General features: G+C 33.8%; 1 protein-coding gene across 1 annotated transcript; it reads left to right on the top strand.

Annotated features, from left to right (window-relative positions):
- Positions 1-149: 149 nt before the first annotated feature.
- On the top strand, positions 150-24,833 carry LOC129257595 (folylpolyglutamate synthase, mitochondrial-like). Its single transcript, XM_054895963.2, has 12 exons — positions 150-826; positions 2,324-2,437; positions 14,194-14,312; positions 14,674-14,878; positions 15,420-15,481; positions 17,274-17,376; positions 17,803-17,880; positions 18,579-18,741; positions 19,099-19,215; positions 20,640-20,866; positions 21,572-21,641; positions 22,873-24,833. Exons 1-12 carry the CDS (start codon positions 779-781, stop codon positions 23,214-23,216), a joined length of 1,650 nt encoding a protein of 549 aa, XP_054751938.2. The 5' UTR covers positions 150-778; the 3' UTR covers positions 23,217-24,833.
- The last annotated feature ends 2,226 nt before the right edge of the window (positions 24,834-27,059 follow it).

The following is a 27,059-nucleotide window of genomic DNA, read 5'->3' as shown; positions in this document are numbered from 1 at the left end:
CCGCGCTTCGCGCTCAAAATGTTTTTTAGTGGGATATGTATCATTTTTATCATGTTCATTCATTACCCAAAACGTATTTAAACTATCATACTTTGGGGTCAGAACATCAAAACGATAAAAGTAATAGAAAGCCCTTCCAGCTGCCAGAGGGGGGGGGGGGGGAAGCTTGGATGAAAAAATCTAAAAACACTATACCCTTAATGGACAATGCTGGATCCGACCCTGGGATCTGACTCGACGATGGGGTTTACATAATGAGTGTCAATTTTGGAAATATGCCCTTGGGCATACTACAGTAAAGCCTTCATTGAAATAACGAGAAGTTACAAATGCACGATTCTAATTGATTGATTGATTGAAAAAAAAAGTTCGGTTCGATTTTTTTTAATTTGCGTTTCATTACAACTCTGTTTGCAACAGGTCTCTTAAATTACACACCAAGCTATTTTATCCAGTTGTACATGGGGTTGGCGACATCGGATATGTAATACGACCCTCATATGCTAGTATTTTAATATGTACATTTCAAATTGAATTTAAAAAATCTATGATGCGGCGTGATTAATTCGTGGACTAAAGCGCATGCGCGAGCATTCAGAAAATGGTATAAAATGGGTGTCAGGACTGGTTCGCAGAATACATGCTCTTTCCTTACTGCAGTATCCAATTGAAGAAGTGTTGTGTCTTCGATGTGTAATTGTGGGACATAGTATCGCTCTATTCTTTTTAATAGTCTTAATTTGACTGTATTCGTCTTTGTCCAACGACTTTACTCACAATGGAAGATCAAACTTGGGACATCTTCTCAGATGAGCATCTTTATCAGGTAAATCAGATTCTTGTCTCATTAATAAACAATAATTGTCGATAATTTGAAAATATATAATGATTTTTTTTTTCAACAAAATGGAAACTTTCTTATTTAGGTATGGTAATTTCTGCTATTGGGATTCATCCATTTCAGGATATTTACAACTTTTTTTAAATGTTCTCTACACCCCGCCCCAATACAAAAAAAAAACATTTTAAAATGTATATATAATTACGTACCATTAGAAAGACTAATTAGGGTAAATGAGAATTAAGTATTGCATTTTAACCAGTTATTAAGTGTTCTAAAAATCATGCCCAAACCAAGCTCAAGTAATCATTGATTGCTTCAAACCCATTGTAAAACACATTTCTACTCTACACTTTCTCTAAATTCGCTCTTTTTTAAATACTCCATAAAGTTACTACATTTTCACCAGATTTTGTTTTGATGATTTCTTGTCAAGAAAAAAAGGAGGATAAATCGTATATGATGTCAATTGCCATAATTATGTTATGTTTTACATCGTTCTTCTATCCATCAAAGTTTGGATATCATGCAGGTTTTTTTTTTTGTAAATGCATGAACAGATAATTAAGATTTCATGTGAAAATTTTCAATCAGAGAACAAAAAGCTGTAACAAGCTAAATGAGTCAATAAATATCAGTCATGATCAATAGTCATCAGTCAATATTTGTCATGGACATCCGGTATAAGAAAGGGAACAACTGACGAGTTAGAAACAATATAAATGAAAGACCCCGGGGGGGCCACTTACATTGACGAGTGGATACCATGCGCGACCAAAAAAAACACGTAAAAAGGATGTCTTTTTCACGATAGGGCACGTTACGTACGTAACGTGATAAAGGTGTCAAAAACACAAAAATAATGAAAAAAGGGTATCTATTTCGCTAGGACAATTACGTGTTTAGGGTCGAATTTGCGGGGATGATAAAACAAAATTAAATTGTTTAATAAAGGATGTCCTTTTTGCCCTAACACTTCGTGTTTAGAGTCCAATTTGCGCGAGGTGTAAAAGGTGGGGTCGTACTAAACCAAATAAGGTAAAGCCGACGACCGAAGGACCCGTAACAATAAAACATTCCTGTACTTGTTTAGGGGTTCATTTCAGGGAATATTTGCCAAAAATATCGTTTTGTTTTCAATACTTGTTAAGGGTAGGGTTTCACACGCCAATACTTGTTAAGGGGTGCATTTTCAGAATATGGAAATTACGTGTTTAGGGTGCTTTTCGAGACCCCATGGTCGCGCATGGTATCCACTCGTGAATGGATTAAGTGCCCCCCCCCCCCCCGGGTGAAAGACCCTACTTTCGAAACGATGTTCATCTTATAAACGATATTCGGACTTTGAGTCCTTATTTTAAGTCCCTTAATTACTAGAGAAATATAGCCAACACAGTTTGTCCAACGGCCCTCTGCCCGATATATCCTCCTGATTTACTTCCCCAAATTGCATTTTCATAAATTTCTTTCTTTTTTGGGCAGCTTTGGCAGAAAAAAGCTGAGATCTATTGCCAGGGTGCTGGAGAGTTTGAGGACCGCACGTTTGGGAGATTCAATAAAGACGTCTTGGTATACCTGAATAGAATTGGGATTGGAGTAAGTTTTATTTCATCCTTATCATATTTAATTTTTATCATTAATTTAATTCAATAATCAGGAGACTGATTTAATCAGTTGCCCCCCGGGAATTTTCCCCGGGAATTTTTCGAACTCGATCTTAATCGTCGTTTAAGCAGTCCGTCTTTATGCATCTCATGCTTTATATTTTGGGAACTATTTTGCTTTTTCACATTTAACATGTATACAATGCAACCCAGAAAAAACACGATTATCGATGCTCTATTCGAACTTATCACAGTATAATGCTTCATTCAATCTCTCTCATTTGATTTAATTCATGATGCAAATACGAAACCCAAAATGTACACCGAGATACAGCGAGTAGAGAAGCAATATAACAATACGTTTTTAAGAGCGGATATTGCGAGAGCTAATACACCTTTGGTGGAGAAGGGGCAGGGCCGTAGCCGGGGGGCGCGTTTCCGTTTTACACCCTGGCGAAGGCAATCTCCGCAAAAATAGCTACAAAGCGACTAGTGAAGAGTCTACACACGTCGCTGGTTAGACACTGGCGAGTCTCCCCACACCCACCGCATGCAACTGTTCAGTGGCTACACGGCCCTTCATGTACAGAGAGCAATCATTATGAATTAAATCCGAACATGTTTTGCAGTGGCGTTTAATAGCCAGAATTAATTTAGTAAGCAGTAATAATAATGATAAGACAAGAATGATAACAATAGTACAAAACGAAGTACAGCATGTTAGTAATGATAATGATATTGAAAACAAACTATGCAATTTATAATTAACAATCTTATAACAGATTCAAAACGGATAAAGTATACTACTACTAATAATCATGATAAAAATATGATAATAATAATAATAACAATAACAATAATAAATGTATAACTACATTAACTACTACATGGCTATGACGACTACTACTACGACGACGGCGGCGAGACAACGGTGACGGAATGTCATCCTCTTCTTCCATGATAGTGAGAGGGCAAATTACCAGCAATTCGGCAATGGCAAATGATCAAGGCAAACATTCGTGTTGAACCTGCATAGTTTTTTAAACATTTTTTTTTTATTTAAATATATTCATAATCAAACATATCATACATGTATCACAAAACATTACAAGACGAAATAAATATTGCCAATAATTATTAAAGGTAACATTTGATTACACTTACTGAAAATTACATAATTACATAAGACTAATATTACAAAACATTGTTTAATACATGTACATACTTGGAAAAGAAACAAAGTAATAATAAAAATGAAATATACGCATCTATTCGTTACTCTAAATCACCCTGTTCCCATTTCTGGAGATGTATTACCAAGGTATTCCTCTCTTGTGCAATCTTATATTCCTTTTCCCTATATTTTCAACAATGTTTTATTATGATTCTAACAGGTGGCAAAACAGCTTCCTGCCTTGAAGAAAAAATCCCTTTTTCAACTATTAAAATTACTATATTTAAACATTTTATCCTACTTGAACTTCCATCAATCCCTAACAAAGTGTCTTCCATGGAGAGATTCTCCAATTCTTTTAACCTTAAATTCAGGGGCCGCGGAAGCGGGGGGGGGGGGGTGCTGGGGGCTTCAGCCTCCCCCCACTTTTTTCCAAAACCATGTACAAAAATGTAAAAATTACCATACGATTGTGATTTTTGCATGGTCAGCCCCCCACTTTTGGCTCAGCCCCCCCCCCCCCCCCCCCCCCACTTTGAAAACCGTTCCGCGGCCCCTGATATTTATGTCCAATATTTTTCCAAAGTGCTTGAACATTCGGGCAACTTTTTAATAAGTGATCAAGAGTTTCAACTTCTTGGTAACAAAACGAACATTTGTTAGATGAAATATAACCTATTGTATGAAGTTTATTATTTGTGGAAATAACCCCGTGCAGCTTTTTAAACTGAAATTCCCTAAGTTTACAATGCACAGTAGAAAAACGAGGTCTCGTGTTTTTTACTGTTAAACCTGAAAAAATGCGATTGATTTTATGCATGTCATCCGTCTTTTTTGAACCGTTAATAAAATATCTATATAACTGCTTTGAACAGATCTTGTCTAGAGTTACATTTTTTCCTAATAGTTCCAAAGACATATATATGGTCGTCATGGGACTGATTACTTTGTAATTGATTAAGCCTGAATGAACGTTTCCATCCAATTGGCAGAGCATCATAATACCATATATTTTTAAAATGTCATTAGAGTCCAACCCGCGGTTTGAAAAGTAAGATACTGGCCTTAAGTGGTCATTTCCATCAATCAAACGAATAAGTTTAAATATGTTGAGTATAAAGTTTTATATCAAATACCATTTTGCTATCAATCCATACATGTCTGTTTGAAACACAATCATTCTCATTTTTCCTACATTCTTCAATTCCTTGCAAAGCTCTTAACATTTCAACATAGAATGTTGGTAACTTTGCTTTGATCTTAGCGGTATTATAATTACATTGAAAAATGAACACACCACCAATTGCTTTACATAAACTATTGAACAGCGTTTTCCATTTCATTTGATTGTTACAATATATTAATCTTTTCATCCACATTACACTTTGTACTTTAATAAAAACTTCAAAATTTGTTACTCGTAAACCTCCATTCTCATAGTTTTTATACATTGTGTTTCTTTTTATTTTATCTTATCCATTCCAAATAAATTCGAATGTGATTCTTTCTATTTCCACATAAGTCCACTTCGGGACCATAATCAAAGATGAGACATAAATCATGCAGTTTTGAAAATGCTTAAGTTTTTAGAAGATGAATTTGCCCTAATATGGTCAAATCTCTTTGCTTCCACAAACTCAATAACTTTTTTATTTTGCTTAATATTTCCCTGGGTTCCGCGATGACACCAACAAGTTGGAAAACTTTTCATGCTTGAGTGCATGAGCAGTACCCACTTAAACAAAGGGTATGAAAATTAGGCTGGGCAGGAATTAGCCTTTCATTTTTTTCAGTTTTTGAGAGGCGAGTCCTTTGGAACTTGCAAAGTTGAGGGTGTTCTGATAAATTAATGATCAATCGTGTTCAATTTTGGTAGTTTGGGCAAATTTCATGAATTATTCAATTGAAATTTGACGCACAAGTGCACATGAATTGTAATTTTTAGTACAGGATTTTAACTTTATCATGTGGATATGAGCAGCGTATTCACGGGAGTCAGGAGAATATAGGGGTGAGACATGGACTTTATAGTGGGTTAAGTAGTTGATTGGATAAAGGTCAACATAACATCATTTTAGCCACCCCTCTCCAGTCTCCACCCCCCCCCTTCCCCCCTCCTGAGAGATTAGGATATATGCTGGGCAGGAGAGGTGAGTCCTTTGGAACTTGGGTGATATGCTAAATTAATGATCTATTGAGATAAGTTTTGGTTTCTTGGGCAAAATTTAATGAGTTACTAAATTGAAATTGAGTGCATGAGTGAAAAGGAATTATAATTTTAGTGTAGCATTTCAACATAATCAAGTGGATCTCGTGTTGGTGAGATTCTATGAGGCGCCGAATGTACCAATATTATATAGAACAATTATTTGTTATATAATCATTATTTATTAAATAATAACTATTATTTATATATAATTTACATTTTATTTGTAAATAACTACTATTATATAAAATATCATTTCTAATTATTTATATATAATTCCAAGTAATACTTCATTATTTGTAAATAATAATAGTTCGACATTCCATTATTTATAAATAATGATTATTTGTTTTTCATTATTTATAAATAATGATTATTTGTTTTTCATTATTTATAAATAATGATTATTTGTTTTTCATTATTTATAAATAATGATTATTTGTTTTTCATTATTTATAAATAATGATTATTTGTTTTTCATTATTTATAAATAATGATTATTTGTTTTTCATTATTTATAAATAATTTGTTGAGTTTTCCATTATTTATAAATAATGATTATTTGTTAAATAATGAAAACGTCTACTTCATTATTTATAAATAATTTTTTCGAGTGCACCATTATTCTCATTATTTATAAATAATCATTATTTAATGTTCGAGTTTTCCATTATTTATAAATAAAGATTATTTGTTAAATAATGAAATATCTACTTCATTATTTATAAATAATAATTTTGTTTCAATATCCCATTATTTATAAATAATCATTATTTATAAACAATTTTTACAGTTTGCCATTATATACAAATAATCATTATTTATATACAAATAACCATTATTTATTAAATAATGCCATTATTTATTAAATAATGCCATTATTTATTAAATAATGCCATTATTTATTAAATAATGGAAAACTCGCTATAACATGCAAATGTGGGACCGCCCATGATATGAATATTCATGATGCGATTTCCTTTTTCGTGATTTTTCTTCACAAATTTTTGTCCATTTCCTCTTCATAATGACATTTCTTGAAGCAATTTTCTAGGGATATGGTCTGATTGTAATATTCTTCATTTTCTATATAACTTCGTCTTCGTAGAAATATCAAAAAGTGTAATTTTATACGATTTTTCCTACAGTTCACAATCCCCATAGGCGCGCGTGTACGGTAGGGACAACCGGTGAATCGACGGAGTGCTCTTCATCGAAATACTACGTTGGTTGGTCCCCGGAAGTGGCGGGCGGAATTTAGCCCGAATCCTCGATGGAAGTCGATCAAGTGCATATGAGCTGAGAGAGTGAAATATCAGTGTACTTGTACAGGCCCTTCTACTTTTTATAAATATTTCTTGTTGCTTTTTTTGTTAAGTTAATTTTTCCTGGTGTAGAAATAAGTTTCAGTTCTAATAATGCACTTCAAATACATTTTGGAGTGTCTGTTTGAGGCGTTTGGGGCGATTTCACCCTGGCCCCAAAATGCTCGCAACGACAATACGGGGGCATGATGACCCCTAATTTTTTAAAAACTTATTTTTCTATTGAAAATTATCACAAAATTCACCAAAAGTGTGCACGAAAGCCTTCGTATTTCACTTTTAAAACTCCAAAAAGTGCCCAAATGACAAGCTTGGTCGCTTCGCTGTGTCGCTTTCAACTTGAGAACGTTTACGCGTCTGCTTCCCCCCCCCCCCCTCCTCCGAAAGAAATTCTGTATACGGCCATGCTCTAAAGAGCCTGGCACATTGATTTATGTATACTTCATTTTCATTATTTTTATCTCATTATCATCATGGCCTTACGCAGAATTTTTTCCGGGGGGGGGGGTGGGGGGAGCAGGACGCGCGTAAACTTTCTCATAAAAATCTTGAGAAAGCGAAGCGACCAAGCTTGTCATTTGAGCTTGGTCGCGTCGCTGTCTCGCTTTCAAGATTTTTTTGAGAAACTTTACGCGCGTCCTAGCTGCCCCCCCCCCCCCCCCCGGTAAAAATTCTGCGTAAGGCCATGATGATAATGAGATAAAAATAATGAAAATGAAGTATACATAAATCAATGTGCCAGGCTCTTTAGAGCATGGCCGTATACAGAATTTCTTTCGGAGGAGGGGGGGGGGGGAAGCAGACGCGTAAACGTTCTCAAGTTGAAAGCGACACAGCGAAGCGACCAAGCTTGTCATTTGGGCACTTTTCGGAGTTTTAAAAGTGAAATACGAAGGCTTTCGTGCACACTTTTGGTGAATTTTGTGATAATTTTCAATAGAAAAATAAGTTTTTAAAAATTTAGGGGTCATCATGCCCCCGTATTGTCGTTGCGAGCATTTTGGGGCCAGGGTGAAATCGCCCCAAACGCCTCAAACAGACACTCCAAAATGTATTTGAAGTGCATTATTAGAACTGAAACTTATCTCTACACCAGGAAAAATTAACTTAACAAAAAAAGCAACAAGAAATATTTATAAAAAGTAGAAGGGCCTGTGCAAGTACACTGATATTTCACTCTCTCAGCTCATATGCACTTGATCGACTTCCATCGAGGATTCGGGGACCAACCAACGTAGTATTTCGATGAAGAGCACTCCGTCGATTCACCGGTTGTCCCTACCGTACACGCGCGCCTATGGGGATTGTGAACTGTAGGAAAAATCGTATAAAATTACACTTTTTGATATTTCTACGAAGACGAAGTTATATAGAAAATGAAGAATATTACAATCAGACCATATCCCTAGAAAATTGCTTCAAGAAATGTCATTATGAAGAGGAAATGGACAAAAATCTGTGAAGAAAAATCACGAAAAAGGAAATCGCATCATGAATATTCATATCATGGGCGGTCCCACATTTGCATGTTATAGCGAGTTTTCCATTATTTAATAAATAATGGCATTATTTAATAAATAATGGCATTATTTAATAAATAATGGCATTATTTAATAAATAATGGTTATTTGTATATAAATAATGATTATTTGTATATAATGGCAAACTGTAAAAATTGTTTATAAATAATGATTATTTATAAATAATGGGATATTGAAACAAAATTATTATTTATAAATAATGAAGTAGATATTTCATTATTTAACAAATAATCTTTATTTATAAATAATGGAAAACTCGAACATTAAATAATGATTATTTATAAATAATGAGAATAATGGTGCACTCGAAAAAATTATTTATAAATAATGAAGTAGACGTTTTCATTATTTAACAAATAATCATTATTTATAAATAATGGAAAACTCAACAAATTATTTATAAATAATGAAAAACAAATAATCATTATTTGTAAATAATGAAAAACAAATAATCATTATTTATAAATAATGAAAAACAAATAATCATTATTTATAAATAATGAAAAACAAATAATCATTATTTATAAATAATGAAAAACAAATAATCATTATTTATAAATAATGAAAAACAAATAATCATTATTTATAAATAATGAAAAACAAATAATCATTATTTATAAATAATGGAATGTCGAACTATTATTATTTACAAATAATGAAGTATTACTTGGAATTATATATAAATAATTAGAAATGATATTTTATATAATAGTAGTTATTTACAAATAAAATGTAAATTATATATAAATAATAGTTATTATTTAATAAATAATGATTATATAACAAATAATTGTTCTATATAATAATGGTACATTCGGCGCCTCATAAGATTCAGAATAATGTGATGGTACCTGTGCACGCAAGGGGCGAGACAGGGTTAGAATTGGTTTAAAGGGCATTCTTCTTCTTTGTGTACTTTTACAAATTACATGTCTCTCCCCCCCTCTCTCTCTCTCTCTCTCTCTCTCTCACTTCCTGGATGGCATTAAAAAAAACTTAACTGCCAAGTGACCGATGGTTGATGGGTCCTTTTTTTTCTAATATATACACAACAAAAAAAGTAAGTCCCCCCTTGAACAAACATCAATAATTTCCGAACCAATGCGAGTTTTTGATATATTTTTACATGAGCGTGTAGGTAATTTTATAAGCTACCATCTGAGTAAATGTTATGGACGTATTTTACGTCATGCTTCAGTGAGCACCGTCAGAAGGCAAAAATGTCACTTTTCAAAAGTCACAAGCCAAATATCATGACTTTGATTCCATTTTACTGGAAGTGATTCCACATTCTCATCATGAAAAATAATCAGAAGGCTTGTAAAAGGTACTTTCTAAAAGACGATACAACTTTTTGGCTAAATTTCACGGTTGAATAAACACAAGTCCAAATTTGCCATAATTGGATTTTTTACACATTTTTATCAATAAAAATGATAGAATATGATGACAGTTATTTTTGGGAAGAGTATCTTCAACAATATTCATCGTTTCACGGTTCAATGAACATTTATTGAAAACAAAAAATACGATTTTCAAATATCATAGGCAAGTATTGTTTCATTTTGGTAACTGAAACTGATCCTTTATCAACTTTTTCGTTATGTTCATGACCAATTAACATGTTTCAATGATTCAAAGGCGTTTAATTAAACATTAACGCTTGAATGAACATGTGGAATGTGATTAGCTCTTTTTAACGTTATTGGAAAAAATGCAATTTGTAACTATGGATATCTGTCACAAACCTCATTGCATGGTTCATTTGATTTGATTTTTATGAAAATCCCGATGTTTAATGCATCAGTGAGCACACAATATTCGAAAATTATGCAAATGAGAAGAAAGTTCAAGGCCTTGGCCCCACTCTGGGCCGTATCGAATTGTTATTTTGGTGTGCGCGCCTTTTGGATAGTGTTACTCTGAAGCCGTGTGCGAAGTTTCATGAAATAACTGTTGGCAGGAGTAACAAAAACCGTCCATGAAACCCGGGGGGGCCACTTACATTGACGAGTGGATACCATGCGCGACCAAAAAAACACGTAAAAAGGATGTCCTTTTCACGATAGGGCACGTTACGTACGTAACGTGATAAGGGTGTCAAAAACACAAAAATAATGAAAAAAGGGTATCTATTTCGCTAGGACAATTACGTGTTTAGGGTCGAATTTGCGGAGATGATAAAACAAAATTAAAATGTTTTATAAAGGATGTCCTTTTTGCCCCAACACTTCGTGTTTAGAGTCCAATTTTCGCGAGATGTAGAAGATGCGGTCGTACTAAACCAAATTAGGTAAAGCCGACGACCGAAAGACCCGTAACAATAAAACATTCATGTACTTGTTTAGGGGTTCATTTCAGGGAATATTTGCCAAGGGTATCGTTTTGTTTCCAATACTTGTTAAGGGTAGGGTTTCACACGCCAATACTTGTTAAGGGGTGCATTTTCAGAATATGGAAATTACGTGTTTAGGGTGCTTTTCGAGACCCCATGGTCGCGCATGGTATCCACTCGTGAATGGAACTGGCCCCCCCGGGCCATGAAACAAACCCTTATTTCATATTTGTTAAAATTTTGACTTCCTCTCTCATAGACTTGTGTACATTATGGGTGCATATGTTTAAGAATAAGTAACCCCTTATTCAATATGGTGGAACTTTTTATCAAGGCTGTCTTTAGCAATGTCATTTGGCAGTCATGTTTATCAACCTATGGGCAGAATTCTGTGCAAAAATGAAATCGATTTGTTTATTTATGGATGAGTGAGCACGCATCAAATTGGGAAAATGGGTATTTTCAATGTCACAGACTCATTTTAAAGGGTAATAAGGTGAATATTGGGGGCAAATTCGGTTTCAAATGTGACTTTAATTGCTATTGTTTTTATCATCCATCATTTCTTTCACCACACACTTTCCGAACTTTTAACATTTTCATGGTTGAGCGAGCACATTCGAAAACTTAGGAATGAATACTCTTTTTACTGCATAAATGTATTCTTTTCCTAACAATTTCTCATGATCAGTTTAATTTATGGACAAATCAGGGGTGGATCCAGAATTTAAAAATGGGGGAGGGGCCTATAATCTGGGGAGCCACCAACATTTTCAAATTTTAATATGACCTAACAGGTTGTAGAGGATACTACAAAAAACCCTATGATGATACGTCACAATACATGGGCCGCGGAACGGTTTTCAAAGTGTGGGGGAGGGGCTGAGCCAAAAGTGGGGGGGGGGGGGGGGCTGACCATGCAAAAAATCACAATCGTAATAATTTTTACATTTTTTCAAATGTTTTAGGAAAAAAGTGGGGGCCCCAAGCCCCCCCCCCCCCCACCCGCTTCTGCGACGCCTGAAATATTGTGCTCACTCAACCATGAACATATACGATATCAAAATTGTGTGTGGAGTGGCTAAGTGATGGATATAAAACAGCATTAACACCATAAAATTCACCTAACAACAACTTTTGCCCAACTTTGTATTTGCACAATCTGAAAAATGACTCTTGTGACTTTCAAAAATTGTCATTTTTAATTAAATCTTTAATTACTCATGCATGACTCAACTGATCAATCTCATCTTTCCCTAGGATTTGCTTAATGAGTGTAGAAAACCACCTACGAAATATCATATCTCAAAACAATTCCGTTCAAAAGTTACAGCAATTTGATTTAGGGGGGACTTACTTTTTTTGTTGTGTATATATATAGGCGAAAAAATGACAAGACGACTTGACGTTGATGAACCACAATTTAATCCAAGCTTACGGCCTTAAGCTTTCTTCATGGGTTCTGGGTCTTTGGGGTCTTTAGGGCTGATATGTGCAGAGTGTCGTGTGTTCGGTTTCTGAAATACGCATATATTTGTTTATGGAAACAACAATGTTCTTAACATTTAGAAGAGCTTTAAAATGCATCAAAAATGTAATTTGTTATAATAGCAAAATATCAGCCCCCCCCCCCCCATTAATATCATTCCCCAAATCACCCAATACTTAATTGTGATTGAAATTATTTTGTGCGGTGAAATTCTTGCGTGGTTGCCTCTTGCTCTAAAGGTAATATACCCCCCTGAAAGTGTCAGCTGCAAAGGTTAATATCTATGTTTCACTTTGATACCAGAATGTTCAGAATGTTGCAGTAAGTGTAATCCGACTAGACGATTAATTTTTTTATTACAATTTGCATTTAATTTGAACATTTTTATTTGAAGATCAAAATAATGCTAGAAAATGCTCAAATCAAAATTCTGCTCCATTGCCTTGCTTGCGTTCGGAATGACATCCCTATACTGGCTTCAAATCGCAACCAATTACAATATTTATAAGACGTCATCACGTTTTTCAAGTTCAAGTTCATTTTTAATGAATAAATCACATTAAATACATTATGTAATTTATGCCACAGGGGTGGTGCCATCGTGATAGCACCTAATTATAATATCACATTTCTCTCTCAACTGAAATAGGGTGTGTTGTATTATTCTTTCTTCTTTATTTCGTTTATATTACATGGAAAATCACAGGGGTGACTAATACCTGTTGTCCCTCCCTGTGGTATACCCATGCAATGTACAATCAATACATAAGCTTGTCACATAACACAGAGAGTATTGACTCAAATAAAGTCAATTATGAAATACAATGAACATTGAGTAGATGACCTGTGTGCATGTATATTTCAAAAATAACAATAAATATAAATTACGTTTCCAGAAAAAAAAGTCGGATAGGAAAATAATCGATAATAGTAAGCGTCGGGCTTTCCATTACTGAAACTGATTGAATTGCGGCCGACTTGTGAGAAATTGGTATATTTTACAGCTGTGCTCAAACTTACGATTGGCATTGTTAATGCAATAATACTTATGGTGCAAACCAAAATGACGTATAGTATGAAATTCCAAGAAAAAAATGTTTAAAAAAAGTTCTGTGGATGTCTAATCAAAAGTGATCAAATTTCATTCTTCCCGATTGAATGATGTAGGATGTGAGATGCTTAGAGTAATCAATTATTGTTTTTTTTTATAATGAGTTCAAATTTAAATTATCTGACACATGTAAATTGGATCCAATTTTTTTATTTACATGTTTTAATTTAAATCAATCGATTTAATCAGATTAATGCATTTTGAAACACTTTTACTATGAAAGAAAATAATCCATTCCCACTAAATTTTTATTTGATTTTCGTTTCAATCAACAAAACATTGATTGAATTTGTAATAGTTCTATGCGAACACATTAATAAAATAAACAGGTGGGAATCAATTTTGATGAATTGAATTGGTTTGCTATTCAGTCCTTTGCTTGACCAAAGTTATCTAAACTAAAGCTTTGTTACCTGTTCATTATACGCTGAATAGTTTTAGAGGTCTCACATCTATCATTGATCACACTAAATATATAATCATTCAATTGCAGCCCTAAAAGAATTCCTTCGATGAATTTAAGCCTTCATCACATTAATGATGATTATTATATTCTTCCCAACGCAGAAAAACCTAATTGACAGTCTTTCTATCATTCATGTTACTGGGACTAAAGGAAAAGGATCGACTTGTTCTTATGTGGAGAACATTCTTGAAACATGTGGATACAAAACCGGTCTGTTAAGGTAACAAAACATCATTATTGTCTCTTTTACTTTCATGATATCGGCCTTTCTAACTCAAAGAGATCAACAGTTCATTGTTGATTATTATTCACGGTTGTACAAATCGCATCTGTTTCCTAAGCGATTGAAAATTTTGGAGGTTTCTTTTCTTTTTATGATTAAGCGTGGAGGTTTTCCTTCTAAAAACAGGTATAGATAACTTGTTATTGCAGTAACTACAGTTTCTTTGGAAAGCAGTTTGCATACATTTATTGTTGCTATGTCTGGCAATAAATATGATATTTAACAAGGTTAACATATCTTTTTTGAAGAGTTAGAGGTCTACATTAAGATTTTAAACCACTTTTCCTCCTTTTCAAAGTTCTCCAACGCTCCTCGAAATAAGAGAGCGCATTCGTATCGGAGGCACAGTCTTGAGTCAACGGACATTTGCAGAATATGGGTTAACAATCCTAAAAAGACTTGAGGAGACAGAAAACACAGATGACGAAGGGACAACCTTTAAACAACCAAATCTTATTCAGTATCTCACCGTATTATGCATTCACATCTTTCTCCAAGAAAAGGTATGTAGTCTTTCAACTGACTGGAATAGGCGGCATATAAGAATCATATCACCTTATACACTCTTGACGAAAGTGGAGTTCGATTGAAGTTTGTTTAAATGAATCTAATTGATACATTATAAAGCCTAAGGTATAATATCCCAAAGCCCAGATAAACTTCACAACCATTACCTACTATTTCTTATGTTTGAAACGAGATTCTAAAAGTTGTCTCTGAAGTGCAATTTTTCTTCAGTATCAGCTGATATTCGTTAATTATTCATGCATGGCGCTAATATCAACATTGTATTGTCATGAATTATAATAAGTTTTTATAATGAAAGCGACTTTGAAAGACATTAATAAATTTTAAAAGTAAAGTTTGTCAGAAGACAATACAAAGATCTGGACCATATGTCCATCATATTAATTGCAAAAGAAGAATAAGAAGGGAAAAGAAACATATACCAAGGTATTATATTATTAAATATTTCCCTCTTTGATTAATTAGGGGATGACGAATTTAGTGGCCAAACTGTTTTTCATTTCAATCTTTTTACAGGTTGATGTTGGAATCGTTGAGGTCTTTGTTGGTGGTGAAACGGATTGTACCAATATTTTCAGGTATTAAAAATGCCTTCACTATACTCAATTCGCAATAAGACGAATAGCGAACGTGATTATTTTTTTAATGTGCATTTCAGCCAAGAAACTTTTTTTCAAATATTAACAGAATCTAGATAATGATAACAAATTGTTATTGATGGCAAATCGTTAATCGTTTAGATCCTTATAGTTCACATCAATGATTGCAATTGGTTAATGTTACGTCGTTTTCATTTCTGTCTTATTTTTTGGGATGGGTTTGCGTATATTCCTCGAACTTTGTGTAAAAATAACTGGTCAACGTTGACCAAAAACAGGGGGAGGGGGTCATCACAATCGACGTAATGATTGCTAACGATTAGTGCTATACCTCCACCCCACCCCACCGTTTCTCTCTTCTTTCGAGGCAGTTCCTAAGTATATTCACAATGAGATATAAAGTTAAAACAACTTATTTATTTATTTATTTATTTATTTTGTTTTATTTATTTTATACTGCAGGGTAGGCCTGTTCAGTTCTTAAAACTGCTTTACAAAGGCGCCCTGCAGTTTAAAATACATGTCAAGATAACTATGAACAACAACAACAAACAACATCAAAAATACAAAATACAAAATATCTAACATTAGAAACAATTAACAGCAAAATATAGAGTGGGAAGTGACAATTTAAACATACATAGCATTGTAAATCAATGGAATATCATTTCGCTCTTTATCAAATCGTATGAAAGGCTTTGCATAATTTTTAAAAACTAACAAGGAGGTACAAACTTGTAAATTTGAAGGAAGTGCATTAAATAATTTGGGTCCGACATATGCGAAAGATTTTCTTTTATGTTCAATTCTAGCTTTGGGAAGCTGAAGGGGGCATCGTAAAGAATACCGTGTCCTGTATTTCACGGGCCGTTTACATACTAAAGGTTTTAAATAATTTGGAACTAAATCATTCACTATTTTATATACAAGAACACAATACTGATATTCTATACGCTGATCTACTGATTGCCACTTCAGTGACTGCAACAAAGAAATTTGTGATGTATTATAATCTTTTTTCAAAAGCATTCTGGCATATTTATTTTGAAGTTTTTGTATCTTATCTAAATGTATTTTTGCACTGCTTCCCCAAGATGTAATACAGTAATCAATGTAAGGTAAAATCATAGAAAAGTACAGCTTCTTCATAATATCAAAGGACAGTAAGTGCTTAATCCGCCTTACACAACCTATTGCCCGAGATATTTTACAAACGATATTAGTAATATGTTCGCACCAAGTCAAGCCCGGATCAAGCATGACACCTAAGTATTTAATCTTTTTTACATTTTCTAATTGTATGTTCCTGAATTTCACTGACAAATGAGCACCCCTCAACTTTTGACCAAATACCATGGCTTTTGTTTTTTGCGGGTGTAAATGCATATTATTTAAGTCTAGCCATTTACTTATTGAATCAAAATCATCTTGCAAATACTTTTGTACCTCCTTAATTGATTCACCGTGATTAAAAATGGCGGTATCATCAGCATAAAGAGACATTTTAGAATGTACATGCAATTTCAAATTACACATGTCATTAATAAAAATACAAAATATCAAACTTGTACTGATAAAGTAAACATATGATGATAATGAAATACAATCAGATGAATCAAAATTATAATATTGAGGGATTGAAGTATGATAACCTTTTCATCTATTTTTTATCAAATTTTTAAAGAGTAGCAGAAAATTTTCAGTTTAAACAATATAACGAATGATTCTGTATATTACAATATAAATCTGTAAAAATTATGTTTCTTAACAGTTCACCATCTTGCGTTGGTATCACAACCCTTGACTTGGATCATCTTGGAAAACTTGGGGATTCATTGGAGAGCATTGCTTGGCACAAGTCAGGACTAGCAAGAGTATGAATTCATTGACTATTCTTTTTTTGTTAACATTGATTACAAAGGCCTAAATTAATAGTTCATTATTTTCGAAGAATGAGTTGAGTGTGATTTTCTATATTGATACCGAAGCTATTGCCAAGTATACAGGTGCACACGCCTTCTTGTGTATACAAACCTGGGACCTGTCTTACAAAAAAGTTGCGATTAATCCGATCAACCTTACCTATATGGAAATATATCAATGTCATAATTTTTTATACAGGAAATTTACACAATGCCCTTTTTAAACAAAAATGAGCATACCGAATTGTTAAGGCATCGATTAATGTACGAATATACATCATGTCTAGAAAACATTTTGAACAAACATTCATGAGTGTATAGTCTGTAAAAGTGGAATAAAATAAATGAAGTAATAAATGAAAATATTTTTGTCAACAGAAAGGACGTCCCTTATTCACAGTCTGCCAGCAACCGGGACCGCTCAAAGTAATGGCTGAAAGAGCAGCAGAGTTCGGGGTAAGTCAAAAAAGTAAACACGTTTTGCAAAATTAAATTTGACTAAGAATAATGTTAGCTAGAGCCCCTACCCCAACCGTTATGTTCATTTGACAATGAAAGAAATTGTAGGAAACACAATTGGTTTTGGGAAAACTAGTTACATTGTATATCAACAAAACGAATGAATATTTATTGTTTCTATATACTTAAAAGGACATAATTTTAAAAGAAAATATTTCTATTTATGAATCTTCTTATTATATGATCAAGGTATGCTACTTATTTGATTTTACTCAAAAAGAAAGCCGAAGATGCAAATTTCATGAGTTTGGTATGTGTAAGATTGATTCGTAATCGTTTATAAATGGAAAATCATTGTAATCAGTGTATCAACAATTACATAGAAACACTTGCAATTATGAAAATATATATTGGCAAAAAATAAAAGTGGTAATCCTTTTTGCAATGCTTCCCTTCCATCATCCATACCTCAAAATTTCCTTGAATTAAACAAAATTGAGCCAATATGTATGAGTATCATGTTCACATCAGTTCTTATAGGATCGTGAAAATATTGTATTATAAAAATATACTCCTTTTACCGAGTGATACGATTGTGCTCTTCATTGTTTAAACGATTTTTATAAACCGTCACCTGATTAACCACATATCATTCCCTAGCCACTGCAAAATCACTGTAAAATATTCTTCCTCAGGCAATTTTGAAGATTTGTCCTTCGTTGTCCGAGCACGATTTCGGTGGATCTCCCATCGAAGTCGGTCCTGAGGGCGGTCATCAGCTCATCAACGCCAGCATTGCTATCCAGCTAGCACGACATTGGATTGAAGAACGAGATCCACACCGATTCACATTCGATGGTATGTTACATAAGCCAAACATTGATATTATCATTGGAAGACTTAAATCCTTAAAATTCGTTTAAAAATAATGTTATTGAATGAAATGCAAACAAATTATTGTTTACAATATCGAATTGAATTATTGAACAACATGTCGTACAGACTATTATAAACAATATCTTCAAAACCAATAGATAACCTAACTCTTAAAAGACTGGAGAGCCAGCTTGACATTTTCCGCGATAACACGAGAAATTTGACGCATTATACACATACATGTATAAGGGTCCAATATAATATAACTGGTTTAACAATTGGAATATCCATGTATCTCTATAGATTATTTTTTTCTGTTTTTTTTTCATCTGTGTTTAGCTACTAAGCAGGAGATCTATCCAGCATCCAAGACATCCATTGATGTTAATGGTGATATCATAGTTGACAAGATACCTTTCGCAAGGCCTTTCATCTTACCTGATCAGTTCAAAAAAGGTTTGGAATGATATGTATATATATATATATATATACATACATACATTTGGTCCGGTATATATGACTTCAAATCAATGTTTCTTCTTCGGGATCACTTCCTTTTTAACGTACACTCTGAAAACACAAAAGGCGAAAAAGATGGAAAAGGACCGAGGAATGACAACTTTTCAACCATTATTAGGGCCTAAACATGCTGTCACTCCTTGGCCTTTTTAAAAATTGATTTACCCCTTTCTGGCCTCTCATTTTTAGAATGTGTCACGAAAACACTCTTCGAATTAAATGGAAGCAATAATCACTGTGATCATATACCAAAGACGTTTAAGATCATTGGTGTAAGAACTTATGCACTTATGTGCCCATTACAGATCCTTGAGTTACTGCAAATATATTCTATAGAAAGATGCGACATAATTTGTGTATTTGAAGAGTTTAGTTGCAAAAGGGGTCAGGTCCACTTTGGACCATTTTGAGAAAAAACATGTTTTTTATTCTCACTTATTGCAATATTCTTATGAGAAACTAAATTGTCATGATGTACTACCCTAACATGTGAACATAAAATCGGGTATAAAAGAAATCTACCTGTCTTCAATTTTTTTTCTATATATTTTTTCAAAAATTATCATTGTGGACCTAACCCCTTTTGCAAGCAAACTGAAATGAATCCAATCTCTTTTCATTAAAAAAGTGATTTTTCTTTGCCACTTTCATCCCTTTTTTTCATTTGAATTTCAAATTTTCTTTGATATCATCAGAGCGACTAAAAATTTAGAGGTTTAGAGACAGAAAACAATAGAATTTATGAAAAGTGGATCTAACCCCTTTTGACAAATGAGCTCTTCAGAAGAGTTTTGTTGCAAAAGGGTTTAGGTCCACTCAAAGAAAATCATTTTTTTTTAATTCTCTCATATTGCAATATTCTTATGCGAAACTGAATTTTCATGATACCCTACTATATGAGAACATAAAATTGTTTAAAAGAAATCTACCTGTCTTCATATTTTTTAAAGATGTTCTTTTCCAAAAAAATTATGTGTGGACCTAACCCCTTTTGCAACTAAACTGAAATGGACCTAACCCCTTTTGAAAAAAAGTGGTTTTTCTTTGTCATGTTCACTTTTTAATGGAATTTCAACTTTTCTTTGGTATCATCTTATATAGCTTTACATTGAGACATAAAAATCAAATTTGATGAAAAATGGACCTAACCCCTTTTTGAAGTGAGCTCTACATTTGATCTTGACAACAAAATCAATCAAATCCAATGGAATATAATAATCCCGGATATTGTGCAATCAAAGCAATCTATTCGCCAAACTTTGTCAGCATTTGTGAAATTGTATGAGTTTTGTTGGTTTGGTATGTACTAAATAAAAATCAATAAAGTGAAATTAAAAAAAAAATATTCGTCCCCTTTGCAGCTCTCAAGGAATGTTCCTTATATGGTAGATGTCAGATTGTACGAAAAAATCAGATCACGTTCTACTGTGATGTTGCTCACACGGTCAAAAGTATGGCTTCCTGTGCGAAATGGTTTCTGTCTAAAGCTGGTACTCAGAGGGAGGGGATCGATGGTCGTGTAACCCGTGTCCTTATGTTTTCCATGAGGCCCAAACAACAGACGCCTGAAATTCTTACTCAGCTTTTGGTAATAATGCATTTTGAATAACTGATTACAATTCATTTTTACCCTTTCAATCCGCCAAACACATATTTACCAATGCATTGGTTAGTTTGGCCAAATGAAAACCTTTAGAGTGTATACCATTACATAAAATGACAGGAAGGTTAAATCTTCGCAACTAACTCACGCCCGCCCAATTGATAAGACAGAATTAATGAATATATGTATATATATTTGCTATACGATAAAATTCAAATGAATGTGTGTGTGTGTGTGTATTTGAGTTTTGTCAGACGTGTATCAATCAGATATGATTATTTACGTCTGGGACCGACCTTTAACGGCACCATCCGAAAGGCGTGACCTGGGGAGCGTTTCATGAAAGGACTTGTCGGACGTTTTATCCGACAAGTCCCATTTTATCCGACAGTTACCATAGTAACAGTACCTCTCAGCCAATCAACATCAGAGAAAGATGTCAGATCTGACAACTTGTCGGATGAAAATGTTGATGAAACACTCCCCAGGGCTCGAACCTCTGCATCAATTTGTAACTTCCTCACATAGCTTGGATTACAGGCGCACGCCACAACGCCCAGTGAATGAATGTTGCAGCAGCCATCATATCTACTTTATTTGTATTATGTTACCTAGAAATAATGGTGTGTTGAGTGATTTAAATAAAAACAACTTAAAAATGATAATCTCTTCATGCGTTTCTTTCTACAGGGGATCGATTTTGATGCAGTTTTGTTTACTCCAAGTTGGATGACATATGGCGAACATGACGAGGCACATCGTGAGTAATTTACTAGAATTGTTTACGATTTGAGAATACTATTTTCATTCAATTCATTTTGTTTGTGAGACTATAATCTTCTAAGCGCGATAAACAATAGTTTGATTACTGACAGGGTTACCCTCTCTAAATAGAATGAAATAAATAAGCCAGTAAATGGACAAAATTAATAAATGAAGAGATTTGTTCCACAAGGAGCTAAATCCACTTATGGTATTTTTCTTTAAATCAAGGTTTTTTAATTCACCACTTTCCCTAAGCTACTGCTGTTTTGTTTTGATATAGATGATAGTACTACCGTCTTAGATTAATTAAACCATGATTTCAAAAATCTAGCATTCATTATAAATTTTTCATGGATTCATGGATCTAGCTCCTTTTGGAACAAAACCCTAGTAAAATGTCATTTTTTGCCAATTTAGACATGTTTGATAATGGAAATTGCACACAAAACACATAAATATGGCTAGCAGAGTACATTTCACATCTTTTCTGATGTTTATCCAACAAAAAATACACACACACACACAAAAGAGATTTTGTCATCTTCTCTAAGGACGGTGACTTTTCGATATCTAATTCCAAAAGGAGCTAAATCCAAAAATATTCATAAAAATGGTAAAATTATGTCATTTTCAGCAAAATTTGCACTGATGGTGTGAACTTGTATCCAAAACATGTACCTACAAAATTGAATGCATAACTTCATTTAAAATAGGCAAAATAACAAATTTTAAATAACCACATAGTGGATTTAGCTCCTTTTGGAACTAAACTGTTTGGGATTTAGCGCCTTTTGGAACAAATCTCAAATTTGCAATCAATTTTTACCAACCTTTCCATTTTTTGGTTCAAATGTGATATGTTGTGATATGTTGCATTTGATTACCACGTCTAAGATACATATATTTGTATCAAAAAATAAATTTTGGTCAAAAGTGGATTTAGCTCCTTTTGGAATCAAGCTCTTCAAATAAACAAATTAAATGAATGAATAAATAAATCACTTGAGAAATCGTCAATAGAATTTGGCAATTAAGTACAGTCTATCAAATCCAATGGGGCGGATTCAGGAAAGCGTAAATAGGAAGTACAGAGAATTATCCATTATGAATTTTTGAGGCGAAAAAATAATATTATCACTTGAAAAATAGGTCATAATTTTTGTTAAATTCATTAGTTCTTTCTTTGAAAATATTGATAATATTCTCCCCGCCCCCAATTTCTATAGCCATTCGCTTCAAAAACCCGACTTATCGACGCACACCCCAAGAAGAGCTTATCAACACTCATCAAACTCGAATGAGTTTTGAGTATGTCCGTGCAATGAAAGATCCCACCAATCAGAAGAAGCCTATCATCAAGGAATTCCCGTCGATTTCAACTGCTCTTCAGTGGCTTGCAGGTGGTACACACGATATCCCTCAGAAGCTGATGACCTTGGCGCCAAAATCCGATGATAATTTCGATGGCGGGAACCACATCGAAGTGTTAGTTACTGGATGTGTCACATTGGTTGGTGGCGTCATCAAAATATATGATCCTTCTTCTGTCCTCGGACGTGATGATTTATAACGGTCTGCAAAAAATAACATTGCAGTTCTTAGCATTATGTATCAATGCTCCATCCAAAATCACTATTATGGATTACTTTGAAACATTTAATTTTTGATTTTTTTTAACCTTATTTTCAATTAACTGACGACCAATGCACTGTTTTATAAATTATACTCAACACTGACGAGAGATTTAAACTTGAAGCCGAAGTCAGAATTCCGAATCAAATTTTCGTGACAAATAGTTTTCTAGTTCGGAGGAAAGACAAAAATAACTTATGTAATTGAATAAGAGGGGCGTTTGTATTGAATAGTTATTTCGTTCAGTATATTTCATAGACTTCTTCATTTGCAGTGAGTAAATGGTGAACAATAATATTTTATTGTTAGAAAAATGTTTGTACAAAGATGCACAGAACGCATTTTTGTCTTAAATGATTATGTGTTTTGTTTTGTGTTATCTTGTATCATGTAGGAATTTTTTATATACAATTCGATTTCATTTTATTTTCCACCCTGTGGATATTCGTTTGCTCACATTACGAAGACATTTCTTCTACAACGATGTTATATAAATTACATATATTACATTATAAACTGTATGCAATTATACCAAATGACATAAGACAGTAACAGAGGAAATGAAATTCTCCAGGATAATGTTATCAACAGAGATATAAAAGTATACTTTAAGTGAAGATGAAAGCCAGGTAAAAAAAAGAACAGAAAAGAAAATTCAGGCGGTGAGGCTATTGCATGTGCGAATATAGAAAGAAACAAATGAATTAATTCAGATTTTTGTGAAATAGTAAATATAAAAATAGTTATAAATATTATGGAAATCGTGGACATTGTGGAAAGAATTTATACTTTGCTTTAACTTCTACACGTTGTATAAAAGATATGTAATTTGCATGAATGATATTCTCTTTGATAATGATCGAACCGCGGTGAATACCAAATAATTTCATTTCCAAGTAATACATATTTGTTGTTGCAAGAAACGAGTTGATATAATGGGTTGGGGTTATGATAAGATGTTTTTTCAGTATTTTGTTAAAAATCATTAGATCTTACGTATATTTCTAGAATGGTTTAATTAACCTTCGTAATGGTGGAACACGTTTTGATTGAAACTTTAATAATCATCTTGTAAGTGTATCTTGCGGCAAATCTATCACAAATACAAACTTGTTAAAATGTCAGGTTTGGAATAATACAATCATGTTTATTCAGCTCCTCGGACAGGTTTAAATCCATACCGCCTTTGTACCTTATAGAAGTTAGCCTAATTGAGCAGAGTAAAGATAGGGGCAAGTCCTTCATGTCATTTAATCCGTGATTCTGTCAGATCTTTCCAGCTCCGCTCGTAGGGTCCAACGAATATGAGAGACTGTATACCGGATTTTGGAAAATGTTACCGTTCATTAAAAGAATCACTTAATGCATTTTTATGAATAGAATATGGATAAGAGAAAATCATTGAGAGATTGAAATATTTGATTATAGATGTGGGGATTATGGCTTCTTAATTTGTTATATGTATGAGGTTGGCATTTTTATTTAATTAGGAGTGATCACTTCTATCACATCTTTCTTGAAAAAAATATTTCCAAATAAATTGTTTTAGGAAAAATATACAAAGACCGATGTATTTCTCCATATAAATGTACTTCTTTGTGGGGAATGAAGGAAGGACGAGTTGAGAGGTAGGGAGGGCGCCGTGGATCCCCCTCTGGAAAGGGCAATACACTCTTAAAACAAATTAGTAAAAAAAATGACTATCTAATAGGGTCAGCTGGGTGCATCTGTTATTCAAGTCATATTTGATTATTTTCTTTCTAGTCGTATTTTACTAGAACATAGTCATTTCTGCTTAGAATATTTGTCAGAAATGTGACTATCAGTGATTGCCGTATCAGTTGCACCCAGCTGACTACTGGTTTAGTCAATTTGACTTATTTGTTTTAAGAGTGTATAGAATGTGTGAATATGTGTATAAAGGGTGTGCGTGTGGGTGTGGGTATGTGTGTGTTGCGGTGCCATGGCTGAACGGGCCATAAGGTAAAAACAAGAAAGTACGGGGTTCGATTCCCCGCTACGGTATTTTTGCATTGGAGGGCATAATGCACTGCTCTCTTTTACCATGCAGGGAATAAATGATAATGCTATAAAAAAAATGCTTGAAGCATTATTTGTACCTGCATGCGTGTGCACTCGTGTTTTGTTTGGGTTTTTTCAGTGCTTGAATTTTTACAAAAATATAATGTGCATCAATTGCGTATTGGGCCTGCCTTTAAATAACCATCCGAACGTCGCGACGTGACCCAGCTTTAGGACTAAAGTATCGAATATCCAACTTCTGCCATAGTTCGTTGGTTTGTTTTTCTTTTCTGCTGTATATCAATAGAAAGCGAATATGTTCACATACAGAAAATAATGAAACAAATAAAATGATAAAGTATATCTTCACAAATGCAACATAAAAGGATAAATGAACTATATTGGCCTTCATAATGTTGATTTATGTTGAGGACCCCACTAAAATAAGCTTTTGAAATTTCGCGCGTTATCCTGTGCAAGTCTGTTATTTTTAACGCTTCTGTACATAATACATGATTTGGTGACTTGCCTAATAAAATCATTCAATCAATCAATATCATGGGTGTCGATCGGTATTCTTGGTTGGGGGGGGATGATTGACACAAATGTTCTTGTGGATGGGGATCTTTCAACATTACCCCCACTTAAATCACAAGTTAGGACATTTGGGAGTGGTTGATATGCATGGTGTTCTTGCAGTGGCGTACCGTGAGTCACGACATTGGGGGGGGGGGGCACCAGCAAAATTTTTGAGTCACTTAGTGAGCTCAGTTGCCAGGTATGCTGACCTAATAGGGACATTTTAAGGACAGTGCCATTAAACGGATATGTATCTCACTGCTCAAATAATGCGAGCGCGAAGCGCGAGCTGAAAATATTGGATATGCAGACCAAAAAAGGACATTATAAGCAAATTTTTGTAATCATGATACATACCTGTCTCGCTAAACAAACAATGCGAGCGCGAAGCGCGAGCTGAATTTTTGTAAATATTGACCCCAAACAAGGACATGTTAAGGACTATATTTTAGGAATCCATTAAGAGTATACATATCTCCCCATAGTCATCTAATGCGAGTGCAAAGCGCTTGCTGATTTTGCTACATCTAAACACATGAAGCACTTTTTGTAGTCATTGTAATCATGATAATATGCATCTTACTCATCAAATATTGCGAACGCAAAGCGCGAGCTGAAAATTTAGGATATTCAGACCTGAAGAGAGGCATTCTAAGGCCTGTTTGTAAGAATTCAGTAAGACCATACGATACGCATTTCACTAAACAAATGATGCGAGCGCGAAGCGCGAGCTGAATTTTTTTTATATTCAGATCAGAAAAAGGGACATTTTAAGGACTGATATTTAGGAATTCATGAAGAGCAGACATATCTCACCAATCTACTAGTGCAAACGTAAGCACGGACAGGAAATGTTTTATATTAACACCTTAAAATGGGGCAATCACTTTAAGTAGTCATGAAAAAGAACCATACGTCACTACAATGTACATAAAACAATAATAAGTCGAAGTGCGAGGAAATATATTTGGTGTATATTGACTTAAAAACGTTAAACAGACAATGCGAGTGCCGGGAACAATGAAGACATCTAGGCCTGAGCAAAATAAAGTTATGAAAAAATGTTTCTGATGTATTATAACATAACATTATTATAATATAACATTATAATGAACAATAATTTCTTCATTCCCACTACGTTTCTCTTCCTTTCTCCTCTTCCCCGTTTTTTTTGGCCAGC

This window comes from Lytechinus pictus, chromosome 3 (genome assembly GCF_037042905.1).
Source record: "Lytechinus pictus isolate F3 Inbred chromosome 3, Lp3.0, whole genome shotgun sequence".
In the NCBI taxonomy this organism is placed as follows: Eukaryota; Metazoa; Echinodermata; class Echinoidea; order Temnopleuroida; family Toxopneustidae; genus Lytechinus; species Lytechinus pictus.
This window is presented reverse-complemented; position numbering and strand designations above follow the sequence as displayed.